The following is a 13901-nucleotide window of genomic DNA, read 5'->3' as shown; positions in this document are numbered from 1 at the left end:
TTGCTTGCCGTCTCAGCTGCTAAAAAACAGGTGTTGGTAAATTCCCGAAGGACATTTTCTTCCTTTATAGTATTAAAACTTAATCTTTGAATTTCAACCTAAAGCACCATTGAATGTAATTCTATAGTGTTAACTGTATTATATTTGAGGAAGAAATTCAGCCTAGCCTTAGGCTTATCTTTTGTATGTTATTCTGTAAGATTCATTGGTTCTATTCAGATGTGGTGATCCCTCTGGCTAGCATTGATACAAAATACAGTAAGATGTCTCTACACATTCTGTGTTGATTATTTTAAAGAATGTTGTACTCCAGAAGGAAAGAGTGGAAGAAAAAGAAAATGTTTAAATTTTTTATGAGTAGACTGTTGGCCTAAAATTGTCTACATTGTGCTGTTAGAAGTGCCATAACCTTCTTCTGAATCACATCTTTTTTGTTTTGTCTACTTATGTTTTCACTGTCCACTGATATCACTAGAATAGCACGATTTTGTGTTTTATACTACATTTTAAAATTTTCCTTTCATCCTGCTCTGGAGACTGTTTAATACTAGGTGTCTCTCTTGTTTTGATTCTTCCTTCTATCATACTGGCCTTGGTAAATGTAAGCAGTGTTTTCTTTTGTCATCTGTGCAATGTGCCCGTCTCAATGAATTATTCATTTATTATATTATGCATTTCAACACGCTGTGTATGTTTTGACACATGCAAAACACAAGAGCCATGCTTTTGTATATCACTGGGGGAGGGAAATTTTTGTAAACATGTTTTTTGAAGCAGCTTACTGTACCACTGTTAAAATGAGTAATAATCATGAGTTATACTACATGCTCTGTGGGTTGGTTTTCTTCAGAAGAGTATTTCTGTCTCTTGGCATCTGTGATGCAGAGAGATGATTGCTTAAGTAAAGGAAAATTTGCATACGAAATAAGATGTAGATGGTATAAATGAGCACTGCTGAAAACATCACATGAAGTGATAGAGCATTATCAACAGCATAAGTATCTTGTGCTCTGAAGAAAAGTCCCAGTTATCTGCAGTACTGCTGAGACAGTAGGCAAGAATCAACTGATACACAAATACCTTTCTAAACCTGAAAGTTATCCAGTGCTAGAGATTGTATAAGTTTGGGTCTAAGCTCAGGAACTTACTGAATTTAAAACACTTATTTCCTGCACGAGTAGTCATTTTATAGTAATGAAGATGTTTCAGTAAATTTTCTGATAGTTTAACTGCTTACTTCTCAGCCACACATTTTCATATTTGCTTAGGTGATGCTTTTTCAAACACTCTGAGAAGAATGCTGTTGCTTCCAAATGAAATAGCCTAAGGTGGTTAAAGAACTTCGAATTTGTTTGAATCCTGATCACCAAAAATATAGTGAAGGGAGACTTGTTTGAAGCGAGGGCTGTGAATGAATGATCTGACATCTGAAAGCCCCTTTTTAAAAGTTTGTTTAGAAATTCTTGTGGAAAAGTTTTTATTTCAGGTTTGGTTTCCAATAGCTTGTTATATAGAGAGAGCATTGCTGTTGGTATTCGTAATGAACTTTGATTAGACTTTTGAAGAGAAAGAAAATTATAATAGTAGGTGATGTGGGTTAAGGAAAGGATGATCATTCTAGATTTGATTGGTGTTGATACCCAGCTTGTTGCTTTTCTGCTTATTGTATTCCTGGCAAAGTGTTTTTGCAGTGTGCTATTAATTGTTGTGTAACCTGTATGAAGGTTCTCTAAAAAGAATTGTTGGTACTGTTTTGACCACTGTTACATGGTACTGATTTCAAATGGATTGCTTTTCAGCTGTTGGACCCTTGGGTGCTTCCATGGGGGTTGTATGCATACAAATAAAAAAACAAATGGGATCTGTGGGAGAAGACTACCGCAGGGAGCTTAGATTTATTTCTCAGGGAGCTTCCTCCAGTATGTCTGATGACATATGTAAGGGTTTAGGTAGCCTATGACTTTTGTCAAGACTGTAAAAGACAGTTGCTGGTCCATGTGTTACTTCTATTACAGTAGTAGCTGAGAGAAGTTTCTTAGTTGCTTACTTTCTGCTGAATTTCAGGCTTCTAAGGTGAAGGGAGTTGGACCTAACTCTGAAATCTTGCTACTGTTCCTCAACTGGTGCCGTTACTGGTGCTGTTATTGTTGAAAACTGGGTATTCAGTATCAGCTATCCAGTCAGTCCAAATATAAATTTGCTTGCGGGATGTTGCTTATACTTACCCATGTTGTTTCTTAAAACCATTATTTACCATGAAAATGGCATGTCAAGGATTGATATATTCGTGGCACTGCAGCCTTGAAAGAGCTGAAGATGTTAATGGCCAGGTGCAGCCCTTAAGACTATGGGGTACAATCCTTAAGGAAGTCCTGTTGGGTTTTTTTGTTGAGGAAGCACAGGTCATGCCTGCTTTCTCTCTCATAAATACTTCTTAATTGTGAGTCTGTTGTTAAACAAGCTTAACTTGTGTGTTGGCAATTCCCAGACGACCCATTTGACAGTCATTAGGGTGTTTTTTGAACCCCACACCTAAAATGGGATTTGAACTGTCATTCTTTTCATTAGTGTCCAGATGATTCTGTTGTGATTGAGTGGAAACTAGGCAAATGAAGACTTTTTAATTAAGGCTTTTTTTTGCAAGGAGAGCTATTTGTCTCATGTAAAAGCTGAATGTGAATGTTCTTAATGTGTCAGAGATCTTATATATACTTGAATCAGTGTCATCCTTAGATTTACTTGTCTTCTTGTGGCAGACAGGCCATTTGAAAGCTATTTGGAAACAAATATTTCAAGAACAGATGATAGTCTGGATAAGACATTGCTTTTTTGGTTTCGTAGTCTAAGATTCTGTCATCTGTGCTAGAACTGTACTGTTTTTGAATGGAAGTAATTTGAAGTTATCAACTTAACTAGTAATTAAAGCTGTTCTTCCAGATATATGTTTGCAGATGCCATGTCAAAGGAAAAGAAATCTGGTGTAATTTTCACCAGAGTCTGTAACAAAGTGTGTAAAAATAGCAATGAAAATGTGTCAGTAGAGAAACATTGCTGTTTGTGATATTCCTCCATTGCTGTGTATTGTAGTTGTGATACAACTTGTAGACCTTGATGCCTTGTGAGAAGGCACTGTGGAGAAGATGGAATACAGCATGTACTGTGCATCAGATGCAATGTGTGGCTGCCAAGTTTTTGGTCTAAAATAAGTACTGATGTTGGTTTACAATATATATGATGTGGATGTTATTTGGATCTTCAGGCATATGCAGAGTTTTCTTGAAGTTTTGCCGAAATGTTTCATGATATCTTGCCCTTAAAAAAAAGAGCTTGGTCCAGAACCCTTCTATGGGTAGAGGGTGCAGCAGTAAAATCTAATAGTAATCAGTGGCAAATGCAGCAGTCTAAGTCCAGAAAATAGAGACTATCACCTGAAACACAAACTCTAAAGAGCATTTTGCTAACAATAGAAAGGTGGATTTTTCACTCTGACTGTATTAACTTTATATGCTGGATGAAATATAAGCCTTTTCTTATGCTTTCCTACTCCTTTAAAACCAGTTATATGTAGTACATTCTTTCTCCTTAATTCTGATTATAGCATTTTCAAAATTTTCTGTGATAAAGGGAAAATTTGACTGAACTGAGCAGTAGAAAATGTTGGCCTTTTATATGACCTTTGAGCTTGGCAGCAATAGAGAGAGTCTCAGGAGGTGTCTTGAAGAAGCAGCTTGTGGAAGATGCCTGGAGAAAAATGAATAAGAAGAAGTTATACGTAGAAATAGAAGTAAGCTCTGCAAGTAGTAGGAGTTCTCTGTTCTTTCTCTTGATTGCCTTGTCAATAGTGCAGAGGATAGAAAAATTTCTGTGGAAGGGTGTTCACAGAAAGATTTGTGTAGGGTTACTGTGAAAAGAGAATTTCAAAAACTGATAGCGTTTGGTAGATGAAATAGTGAAGTGTGTTCTTAGTCATAAAAACTTCAGTAATGTTTCCTAGCTCTTCTCACTGTGTTGAGACAGCATATGTATTGTTCAGTTTCAGGCTTTTATTTTAGGAGTTGAATAGTTATAAACAGTGTACAATGGTAGGGATCCATAATACGTGGAAAAGTAATAATTTTAAACAATTTTAAGAAATGCAAGTAAATATTGCTGCAGAACCTGAGAAAAAATTGAGGTAGGACTTATGGAAGGAAAACTGGCAATATGCATTCAAAATACAAAGAAGCTTCCTCAAAAGCATAAGCTGCTTATGACACACAAATTAAGCTGTGCTGTCAGCAGGGTGCAAGATGTTAGAAAAGTGAGTAGTAACAGGATTATGAACTATTATATTCAGGCAATGCGTCAGATACAAGAGGTAGTAATTTAAATTAATTCAAAAATGAGATAGGAGGTTAATGACAAATGTTTACTCACAATTTCTTTAGCGTGTTTTTAATGAATACACTTTTTGTCTTTCAGAGATCCAGCTTACTTTGATGAAAATTGGCTGAACAGAATCAAAACAGAAGTAGGAGATAATTGGAGGCTAAAGGTATTTGACTTACTTTGCTTGTCTGTGAATCTGTATTTCAGTTCTTAATACAATATTGTGTCTAAATATTCTCACATTTCTGGATTAGGATCTTGCTTTATAGAAAGCATTTTGAATTTAAGACCATTTTAATTATACATATGTTTTTATCTTGTATTGTCCTGCAAGTTTTAGCAAAGACATTTTGAATTTGTAAACAGGTTTTAATAATTTAAAAGGAAAATATTAAAATAAATGTTATATATCAATTACCTCTCATTTTTCAAATGCTGAATGAGAGGAATTTTTTTAATGCACAGTGTGAAAGCAGCTTTTAAAAAAGCAAATTTTTGAGAAGCAACTGCATAGAAATAGGAATATAATAAGCAATATATTTTTTTTAAAAATGGCAAAGTGTTGCTCCCTTTTACTTTGTCAGCTCTGCAGAACTACTGAGTTTTAAGGGGGGAAGTTGTGTTTTTTCTGTGTTTCTACTCAGCATGGTTTTTAACCACAGTCTGTTTTCTGGGTCATTTGCATCACCTGGCATTCTAGCTTTCTCTGCAAACCTGAAGGAAATAGAATTTAGAAGAACTATGAATTAATTTTTCTTCAGAATATGAAGAACAGAGTCTGACTTGTAGATGTTGGTGTAGTTTTTAATGAGTTTTGTTCAGAGAATGATCTATCTGCTTTTCTAAATTTCCATTTTCAGCCTGACTAATTCAGGGGGAGAAAAATAGTTATGAATTTACTGTTAGTTCTTGTTTCCTGTAAAACCATTTTGTTCTAGCCACCAAAACCCATTCTTAGAATCTGGGGAAGGACTACGACTGTGAAATGCTCTGGTACTTGCAGGTTTGTCTACATCACTCTCTGAATTGCAGGGACACACAGACAGAATGCTGCCTGAGACAAAGATGGAGCACACTGCTGCTGTTTATGTTTTGACTTGGCCAGGAAACCTATCAGGATGGTTTCTGCTGTCTCACCAGTTGTGTGAAGGCTGGAGTGCTTTAGAATGTTTTGTCTACTAGAGCTTCCAGCAAAAGCGGGGCTACATTGGTGAGGATATATTGACTGACTAGTGAATAAAAGACATGATCCCCAAAAAAGCTTTAGGACTCTTTTGGCTTCTTCATGTAGAGCATTTAATATAAATGAACTTCTCGAAGTATTGTATGGAATTGCAAGTGAACAAATGGATACAAGGTCTTACTGCTCTGTAAAATATTTTTTGCTAAAGAATATTGAAGTCTTGGCTGTTAAATGTGGAGGATAACAAACTGAGAACTGTTTGTTATAATAGCATTTGAGCTGACTGAATGTGGAGCAGAAGCTTCTATAACTGTCATGTGGAGTTTAAGGAGTAAGTATTTTATGTCTCCCACCAATTTGGCAAATGTAAAAGCTTAGCAGGTGTGGGGAAAAAAAGGCTGAGCAATCTAGTAACTTCCTTATGTGAGTGAGGTTGGCAAAGCATCAGGTCAAATTTCAGTTTCTTGCTGGTGTCATTCCATCGTGCTTTTCAAGTGTCCATGTAAACAAGAACTAGACTGATTCTTTTTGGTTTGATTTTTTTAAAAATAAATATGTATAATTCAGCTTTTTGTATACATTTTTGTAGACTACTTCGCTTTTCATGGAGAATACTGAAAGGCACAAGTGTGATACTTTGACTCTTGTTTTTTAATCAGGAAAGTAATCCTATACTTTGCGAACTGTTCTTTATATGTGAGTAAACATTATTAGTAGTCTAGTTTTCCAAATGTCTATCATCCAATCCTTCATTTCAAGTCTGGCTTGTAGGAACACTTCAGTCTGTGCATTTCTATTCATAGAATTGTTCAGCTTGGAAAAGACTTAAGATCAAATTGACTCTCCCAAGTCCACACTAAACCATGGCCCTAAGCTTCATGTCTACACCTCTTCTAAAGACCTCCAGGGATAGTAACTCGACTGCTTTGCTGGGCATCCTGTTCCAATGCTTGACAACACCTTTGGTACAAAAATTTGGTGCAAGTTGAGGCCATTTCTTCTTGTCCTGTCACTTGCTAACTGGGAGAAGATACACCCTCACCTCACTACAACCTCCTTTAAGAAATGTATTCATTACTAGATTTAAGATGTGGGCATCATACTTGCATGACTCTAGAATATAGATTTCCCTTCATTCTTAAAGAAGTGCCATGAGAAGTGATAATTGGATTATCTCAAATGTTGTGGTAATGAGCTGCATTATTTTCTTGTTGCTGAAAATGGTCACTCTTTGCCTCTTATGCCATCTGGTATAACAGTCACCACTTGTACAAGCTCCTGGTATCATGAACTGTATAAAAGAGGCAGTCTGTTAGGCAAAATACGTAAAAACAATCTAAAATGTAATGTGTAGGAAGTTTTGTGCAACAGTGGTTAGGAGGGCTGGTGGAGATTAGTGTAGGTCTTGTACAGCCCACCTAACCACTGTTCATAGAAGTACTCAGAAAATTATAGAATCACAGAGTTGTTAAGGTTGGGAAAGGCCTTTAGGATTGAGTCCAACTGTCAGCCTGACACCACCACTGTGTTCACCACAACCCATTATGTCACCAAGTGCCATATTTGCACATTTTTTGAACACTTTTATGGATGATGACTCTATCATTTTGCTCAGCAGTCTGTTCCTGTGTTCTACAAACCTTTCCATGAAAATCTTCTACTTAATATTTAACCTAAAACTTTCCTGGCTCCACTTGAGGCCGTTTCTTCTTGTCCTATCACTTGTTACCAGGGGGAAGGTAATGAGTGATGTGATCGTTAATTTTGAATTGTGTGTTGTCCTGTATGGAGAGGAAACAAAAACATGAGGCTGAGGTATTTTGGAGGAGGGGAGATGGAGAGGCATGGGTTTGGTTTCTTTTTTCTTTTTAGCATTTTGCTTTCTGATAACTGCAATGTTTTTGCCGTTGCTGTACCATTAAAAAAAACAAACTCACAGGGATGTTTTTAGATTCTTGGTTTCAGGGCAAGTTGCCAGACTTGAGAAATTGAGCAATGCCCAGAAGAGAAAAAGGGAAACACTAAAACTTGGGGAGCTTGCAGAGTAGGAACCATTCAGCAAGCATTCTTATTCTTAGAGCTGACCAAATCTTTTATTTACTGTATTTAGTAGAGAAATGTTGTTATTTCTTTAGGATTAAAATGTCATGCTCATAGCATGTATACATCAATATACATAGTAGCTTGTGTTTTCCCTTGGGCAACAAATAAAATTTCACTGCTGCCTTACCTGCAATTCTATGATGGTTTATAAAAGAAAAAAGCAAAGACATTAACTGTTTCTTCATGGATAATGAACACTTCTATATAGTCCAAATTTAATTTGTGTACGACATAGTATTTCATGGTTGAGGAAGAAGATATCTTGAACATAAAACCTATACTGAAAATTAAAAGCAGCTTAGAAAATAATTTGCCAAAATTTTGCCAGAATTACTTGAAAAAAATTACTGATTTGATACATGGGCAGCAGTTTTGGCAATTACAGAATAAACTGTTGGCTGTCTGAGGGATGACATAAAATTGTCCTGCTTTCCCCCTCATCCCATTCTATTCAGTGTAGGAAGCTTAGAAAGGGAAGGAAACACATCGTTCAGCTTGATTTCTTAGTTTTTCTTCTGAACTTTTCTGTTTGGATTTCAGACTACAGTATCAATTTAAAGTCTTACTGATATTTATAGTAGCAAGCTGTGTTAGTCTTGTGAACCTTCACTACCTAATCTTCCTCTAGGTTCCATCTATAATCATTGCTGAGACATGCTCCTGCGAATTGCAGTTTAAATCAGAAATCAAATGCCTACAAGAGTGATACAAACAGTGCACACACGTGCTCCCTCCCCTTCTTGGTGTGTAACCAAGAAGTTAGATAATCCATGCTCCCTTTTTATCAACCATCACAAGCTTAAGGACATTTTCTATTGCCATGTCATTGGCTTTTCCCTTTGTTGCACTATAGTAGTAAAGAGATAAATCTAGATAGACTGCCCTTACAAACCCAAGATTGGAAACAGTAAGTAAACTGTAATTAAATAGAGATTTTATATGACAAATGAAAATAAAAGTAGGAGAAAAAACAAGCAACCATTAAGTCTTATGATGTTGGCATATCACACAATTTCTGCTTTCATTCCAGTCAGTTTATTGGGTTAATGCTGTGTAATAAGGGTCAGTGTCATACTGAGCACTGTGTGCTTAGTATGTAGTGCTGTATGTACTACAGCCAAGATGGCTGCTGAAAGAGAGGGTAATGATAATTTAACATAGAGAATACCCACACCACTCTGATGTGGGTATTAATCAAATTTAGGTGTTCAAAGGAGTGAGGATATTCAAGTTGCCTTTGTGGATGCAGATATCCCATCATTCATAATATATGATTGGGAAAGTAAAACAGAAGGGGCCAGATGGTAAAGAGATTGAACTGAAAATGGATAGAGGTTTGTCTAGAAATACTTAATGGTCCATCTATTGTGAATTGCAACAAATTTCAGAGGCAAAATAAAGCATGGGTGTCACTTTTTTTACCTCAGTAAACTTTGCATATTTTCCTGATGTATGGGTGCAGGGAATGAATGCTAAAAGGTTTTGGGAAGGTAGAGTGTATATTTTTATGAAAAGGAAGAATTCAAGTTGCTGATGCAAGCAAATAGTCATATCATGTTGTCATGTGTTGACATCCAAACAGTGATTTAGTACTTTATAGTCATAATCTATATTGGCAATTCCATCTGTTGTGTTCTGATATGACATAATTTAATGGTGTTTGTTAACTACAGTTAGATTTTCCTGTGTGCTTAAGAAAGTGAAAAGTAATTCTGGAAAACCATCACCTGCTGTGACTTAGAATTCTGATTTAATTGGTTGTCTTTTAACACTTTTTTGGGCTGTTCATTTTCATTCCGCTGCTTGAGGTCTTCCTTCCATATGCTTTGACCTCATAAATGTTGCTGGAACTACTCAGTTCAATTCCAAAGTACAAAGTATTAGCGGTACTTTCCCTATGATGATCCTCTCTCTGCTGGGGCAGTAAAACCATCTAAGTTTATTCACTGCAAACAAGTTAGGGAAAAAAATCAAGAGCTATTTGAGTAATACTGAAGATCATGGTTAGGTTTAAGTCAGTCTCAGTCTTAAAAGAAGTCTATAAAGAAGCTGCCTTAACCTCAGAATTACCTGATTATGTGCCAAATACAAAGATGGTACAGTTAATTCTTGAAAACAAGCCACCCTGGTACTGTTGGTTGGGACAAAATAGGACTGCGAAGATTTCTACTTCAGTTTGTTTGCTGTTCTCTTCTTTCAAGGATGCTGCCCTATAAGCTCGTTTTCATGACCAATTTTGATCAATATTGGTTTTGTTCCAATATCTCAACTCTAAGCACTGTAAAAGTTACACAGAGAAAGATGGCTCTCTGTATTTAGGGGATTTTAATTCAAAAATAGTTACAAGGAGAGGGGAAGAGAAGTATTTCATAGGTTTACATTTGGTTTCTCATTCTTTTGGGATTATGTTCAAGTTCAAGGTTCCTCACAATGTTCTCATCGGTAAACTGGACTTAAATTCTACAGCATGGCCCTTGCGTTTCTGTGGCTCTTTCTGCAGCAGACTCAGGTAAATGATAAACCAGAAGATATTAATTAATCAAATTTGCGAATAATGTTCCAATCAGTGTGGTATTCTTTGTGGTGATTCAACATAAAATTTCTTAATTTCTTTAAATTCTTAAATCTGTTGCAGACTTTGGTTATGACTGTGCATTGCCTTTGAGTGGTGGTCTTGGTTCCTCTTGGGCAGACACCTAGGAAGTAGTTGCAGCTCTTACAGAACCATACCGTGTTGTGTGTAACGGTACAGAGAAAGCATGAGCTTTGGTGTAGAAGGTGTAAACTGCCTATTATGCCATTATGGAGAGACACTAAGTGTTCTCATATACATGCTATAATGTAGCATCTCCACTTCTCATTCTAGGTTGTCAGGGTATTTGATGTGTCACTTGTCAGGTCCAAATGAATTTGTTTCTTGTATGACTTAAAATTCAGTAATTATGGAGACAGTCACAGTGTTCCTATATTTTAATAAGGAATCAACTTCTGGCACTTGTTCCAAAAAGGGAGTAGATTAATGGGAGTCAGGTAATCAGATTGTTATCACTTTGGTTTTCTTGGCAAAAAAATCTTTTAGTGTGTATATCCTATTCCTTTCTTGTGTTTGGAATTGACTTTCATCACCTCAGTTTGTTGACCATACTGAAGTGTTGAGTTTATCCCTGGATTTCAGCATCACATTTCTGAACAACTGTCAGGTCGTTTGAAAGATAAATAACTTCTGTCAGTGGACAGAATCTCCTAACTGGATATTTCTGGAATGCAGTCAAGAATATAAAACTTATTGTGGGCTTCAAAGGCAGTTAGAACTTGAGAGGTTTTCTCTCCCTTCATTGCAGTTCTACAGTTTGCTGCTGTGGCTACTGCAGACATTGAGAGAACTTTGTGAATCCTGTTTCTATCAGTTTTAGTCTTTGCAGATCCTGTTTAAACTTGAGTCATACAATCATTTAGGTTGGTGAAGATCCTTAAGATCATAGAATCCAACCAGAAACTGCCAAGTCCACCAATAAGTCACGTCCCAGTGTACCCCATCTACACAGCTCTTTGTACACTACAGGGATGGTGACACAGTCATGTTCTGGGTAGCCTGTTACAATGCCTGATGACCCTTTTTGATAAAGAAATGTTTCCTGATACTCAATCTAAACTCTTCCTGGCAAGACTTGAAGCCATTTCCTCTTGTTCCATCTTTTGTTACCTGGAAGAAGAGGCCAACCCCCACCTGAGTACAAGCTCCTCTCAGGGAGTTTAGAGAGTGATAAGGTCACCCCTGAGCCTCCTTTTCCCCATGCTAAACACCCCCAGCCCCCTCAGCCACTCCTCTGTCCCAGGAAACAGTTTGCTGCTTCTATTATATAAATTCTTTTCTTAAACACTTGAACAGTAATTGGTGGTCATCTCTAACAGTTACTTTCAGCAAAGATTTTTTTTTTTTTTAATCTGAATTTTACCTGTGAGACCCATGGGGATTTTTATAATTTAAAACGCTATTTTCAGAGGCTTGATGCAAATGGATTTTGGTGGAAGGGAGCAATACTCAATACTAGAGAAATGTGACACATTCTGTACAGCAGAAGGTACTTAACTGGTGCCGTTGGTTATGCGAGTGAACAGAAGCTACCTTTGTATAGCAGTGAAGTCATCATGGAGAAATGTGAATTTTGCCAGATACTGTAAGGCAGTCATTCATTTGTAAAAACTGGGAGGGGGAAGGGGGGACAGAGAATGACAAGAACAAAAATGAAAGAGCTAAGAGGAATAATTAATGAGAAAAATAATGAATTAAACTTATATGGGCTGAGAATACAGGATGATATTGAGCAGTAGCTGGTTTTGGTTTGGAAGAAAAGGTTTATCTCTGCAGAAAATAGATTACTAGGATACTTCAAGAGAAGAAAGGAGGAAAATCATGTTTCAACTTCTGGATGGAAAGATAATCCTAAGATAAACAAGTATCTAAAAGATTCATACTGTAGGATCTAATTTAAAGCCTATCCAAGACAATGTTATATTTTTCATAAATTTTAATGGGTTCTGTGAATTAATAAAGGTTTGTGATCACATCTGGAAGTCTGATCATAATGGCCTGTTGCATAACTTCCATGATTCTAAATTTAACTGCGGGTAAATAGATGCAATTAAATCCTCCTTTTGTGTGATTCTTCTGTGATTACCCACTTTATGATAATTTCTCTGTAAAACATTCCCTGTATTTATTGTATTTCCTCCTTCTTGTCAAATAGGTAAGCAACCTGAAGAAAATTTTAAAAGGAATACTGGATTACAACCATGAGGTAAGAACCATTTGAACTAATCTGCATCTACTTGCCTTTTGAGTTATGTATTTTTGTTAATATCTGTTGAAGATAAATTGTATTCTGCAGCTTAAGTTCTGACATTGTTTTGCAAACATTTTGGCATATATAGTGATTCATGTCTTATTCCCTGGTCTTGGCCTTCTTTAAAACTTCTCACCTGCTTTATTGAATATTGAGGAGTTCCAGAAATCCTGATATAGAAATTTTCTCATGTAAAGAGTAGATAGATGGCTTTACTGACCATGTTCTGATGATGGACTTTCTGTCTGATGTACTGTAATGTACTTGTATCTGACTTTTTTCTTCCCTCCTCTGCACCTGAAGTCTGCTTTTTTCCGTATTTTTCTCTTGAGGAGAGTGAGTAAAGAGCATGTCTAGCCTCTCACCACATTAGGATTTTAAATGAAATATTTCAGTTTAAGGGTATTGGACTCAGCCCTTGTAATTCTCTCTTATTTTGAGCAAACTCAGCACTTAATTACTCCAGAAGAGATAGTATTTTTTCTTTTTCAACAGGAGTTTTATTGTCAATGACTATGAAGTCACTGTAGTGTTGTTAACTTAAACCCGGCATTGTATTTGAAAGAAATCCAGAAACTACAGATCAATATATAAATGCATATCAGAATAAAAAATTACTGTATTTTCTATTATTGCAGTCTGTATATGCATTCACAGAATCCTTTTTGACCTAAAGGAAGTCTTTTCCAGCGAGAGTGAATCCGGGTCCTTTACAGTATGCAGACATTTTTAGTAGTGTTGAAATTAATTCTTTGAGAAAACTGTTTAAAAATCCTACCATTCCACAATGGAAAACACACTGTACATAATCAGAACAAAACCACAACACTTCCACAAAGCCCAACATTACTAGACTTCAGAATGGCTTGTTTTCTTCGTATTCTCCCTATATGCTATACTTTTTGTAAAATGCCTTAACCTGATTTCTGTTTTTCTTGGGTATCGCATGAAAAAGAGCATGCAGCAAACACATGACTGATTCCTTCTATATAGTCATTGTTTCCGTATTGCACCCTGTTTAAGAAGTTAGTTTCTTTTTATCTGCAATTAATGTGTCAGAGATGTGTTTAATTCCAAATTTCATATTCGTATTTTCAACCCTCTGTTCAGTAAAGAGCAATTTAGCAGAATTGTCTAGTTCCTTCTACTGACAATCATTAATCCTTAATGATCTTTAATGATAAATCAGATAACACTAATTGTGTGTCACATGGTCTTTTGTTTTGTGGGTTGTTTTTTTTTCTTTCTGCATGTGGGCTGTTTAATTACATATCATTGTACTACTACCTCAGATTGTCTTTCATGAAACAGCTTTCTTAGCTGCAAGACTTGCCAGATATCCTTAAATTTGCTAAAAGTATGAGGTCTAGTGATATGAGCTTTTTTGCTGTCTTTTATTTGTC

General features: G+C 36.2%; 1 protein-coding gene across 7 annotated transcripts in view; it reads left to right on the top strand.

Moving 5' to 3' along the window:
• The window catches only part of HOOK3 (hook microtubule tethering protein 3), an 83303-nt gene that overhangs the window by 16471 nt on the left and 52931 nt on the right, over positions 1 to 13901 (top strand). For 5 of the 7 annotated variants that reach the window (XM_083883672.1, XM_083883669.1, XM_083883671.1 and 2 more), the window contains exons 3-4: positions 4462 to 4534; positions 12403 to 12453. In XM_083883672.1, the coding sequence (XP_083739798.1) occupies positions 4462 to 4534; positions 12403 to 12453 (124 nt within the window). Of the gene's footprint in view, positions 1 to 4461; positions 4535 to 10068; positions 10164 to 12402; positions 12454 to 13901 lie in introns of all 7 variants that reach the window. The other 2 variants (XM_083883674.1, XM_083883673.1) reach the window with 2 other exon arrangements.

Source organism: Zosterops lateralis, assembly GCF_965231275.1.
Source record: "Zosterops lateralis genome assembly, chromosome: Z".
NCBI classification, from domain to species: domain Eukaryota; kingdom Metazoa; phylum Chordata; class Aves; order Passeriformes; family Zosteropidae; genus Zosterops; species Zosterops lateralis.
Note: the sequence above shows the minus strand (reverse complement) of the source record. Positions and strands in the feature narration are given on the sequence as shown.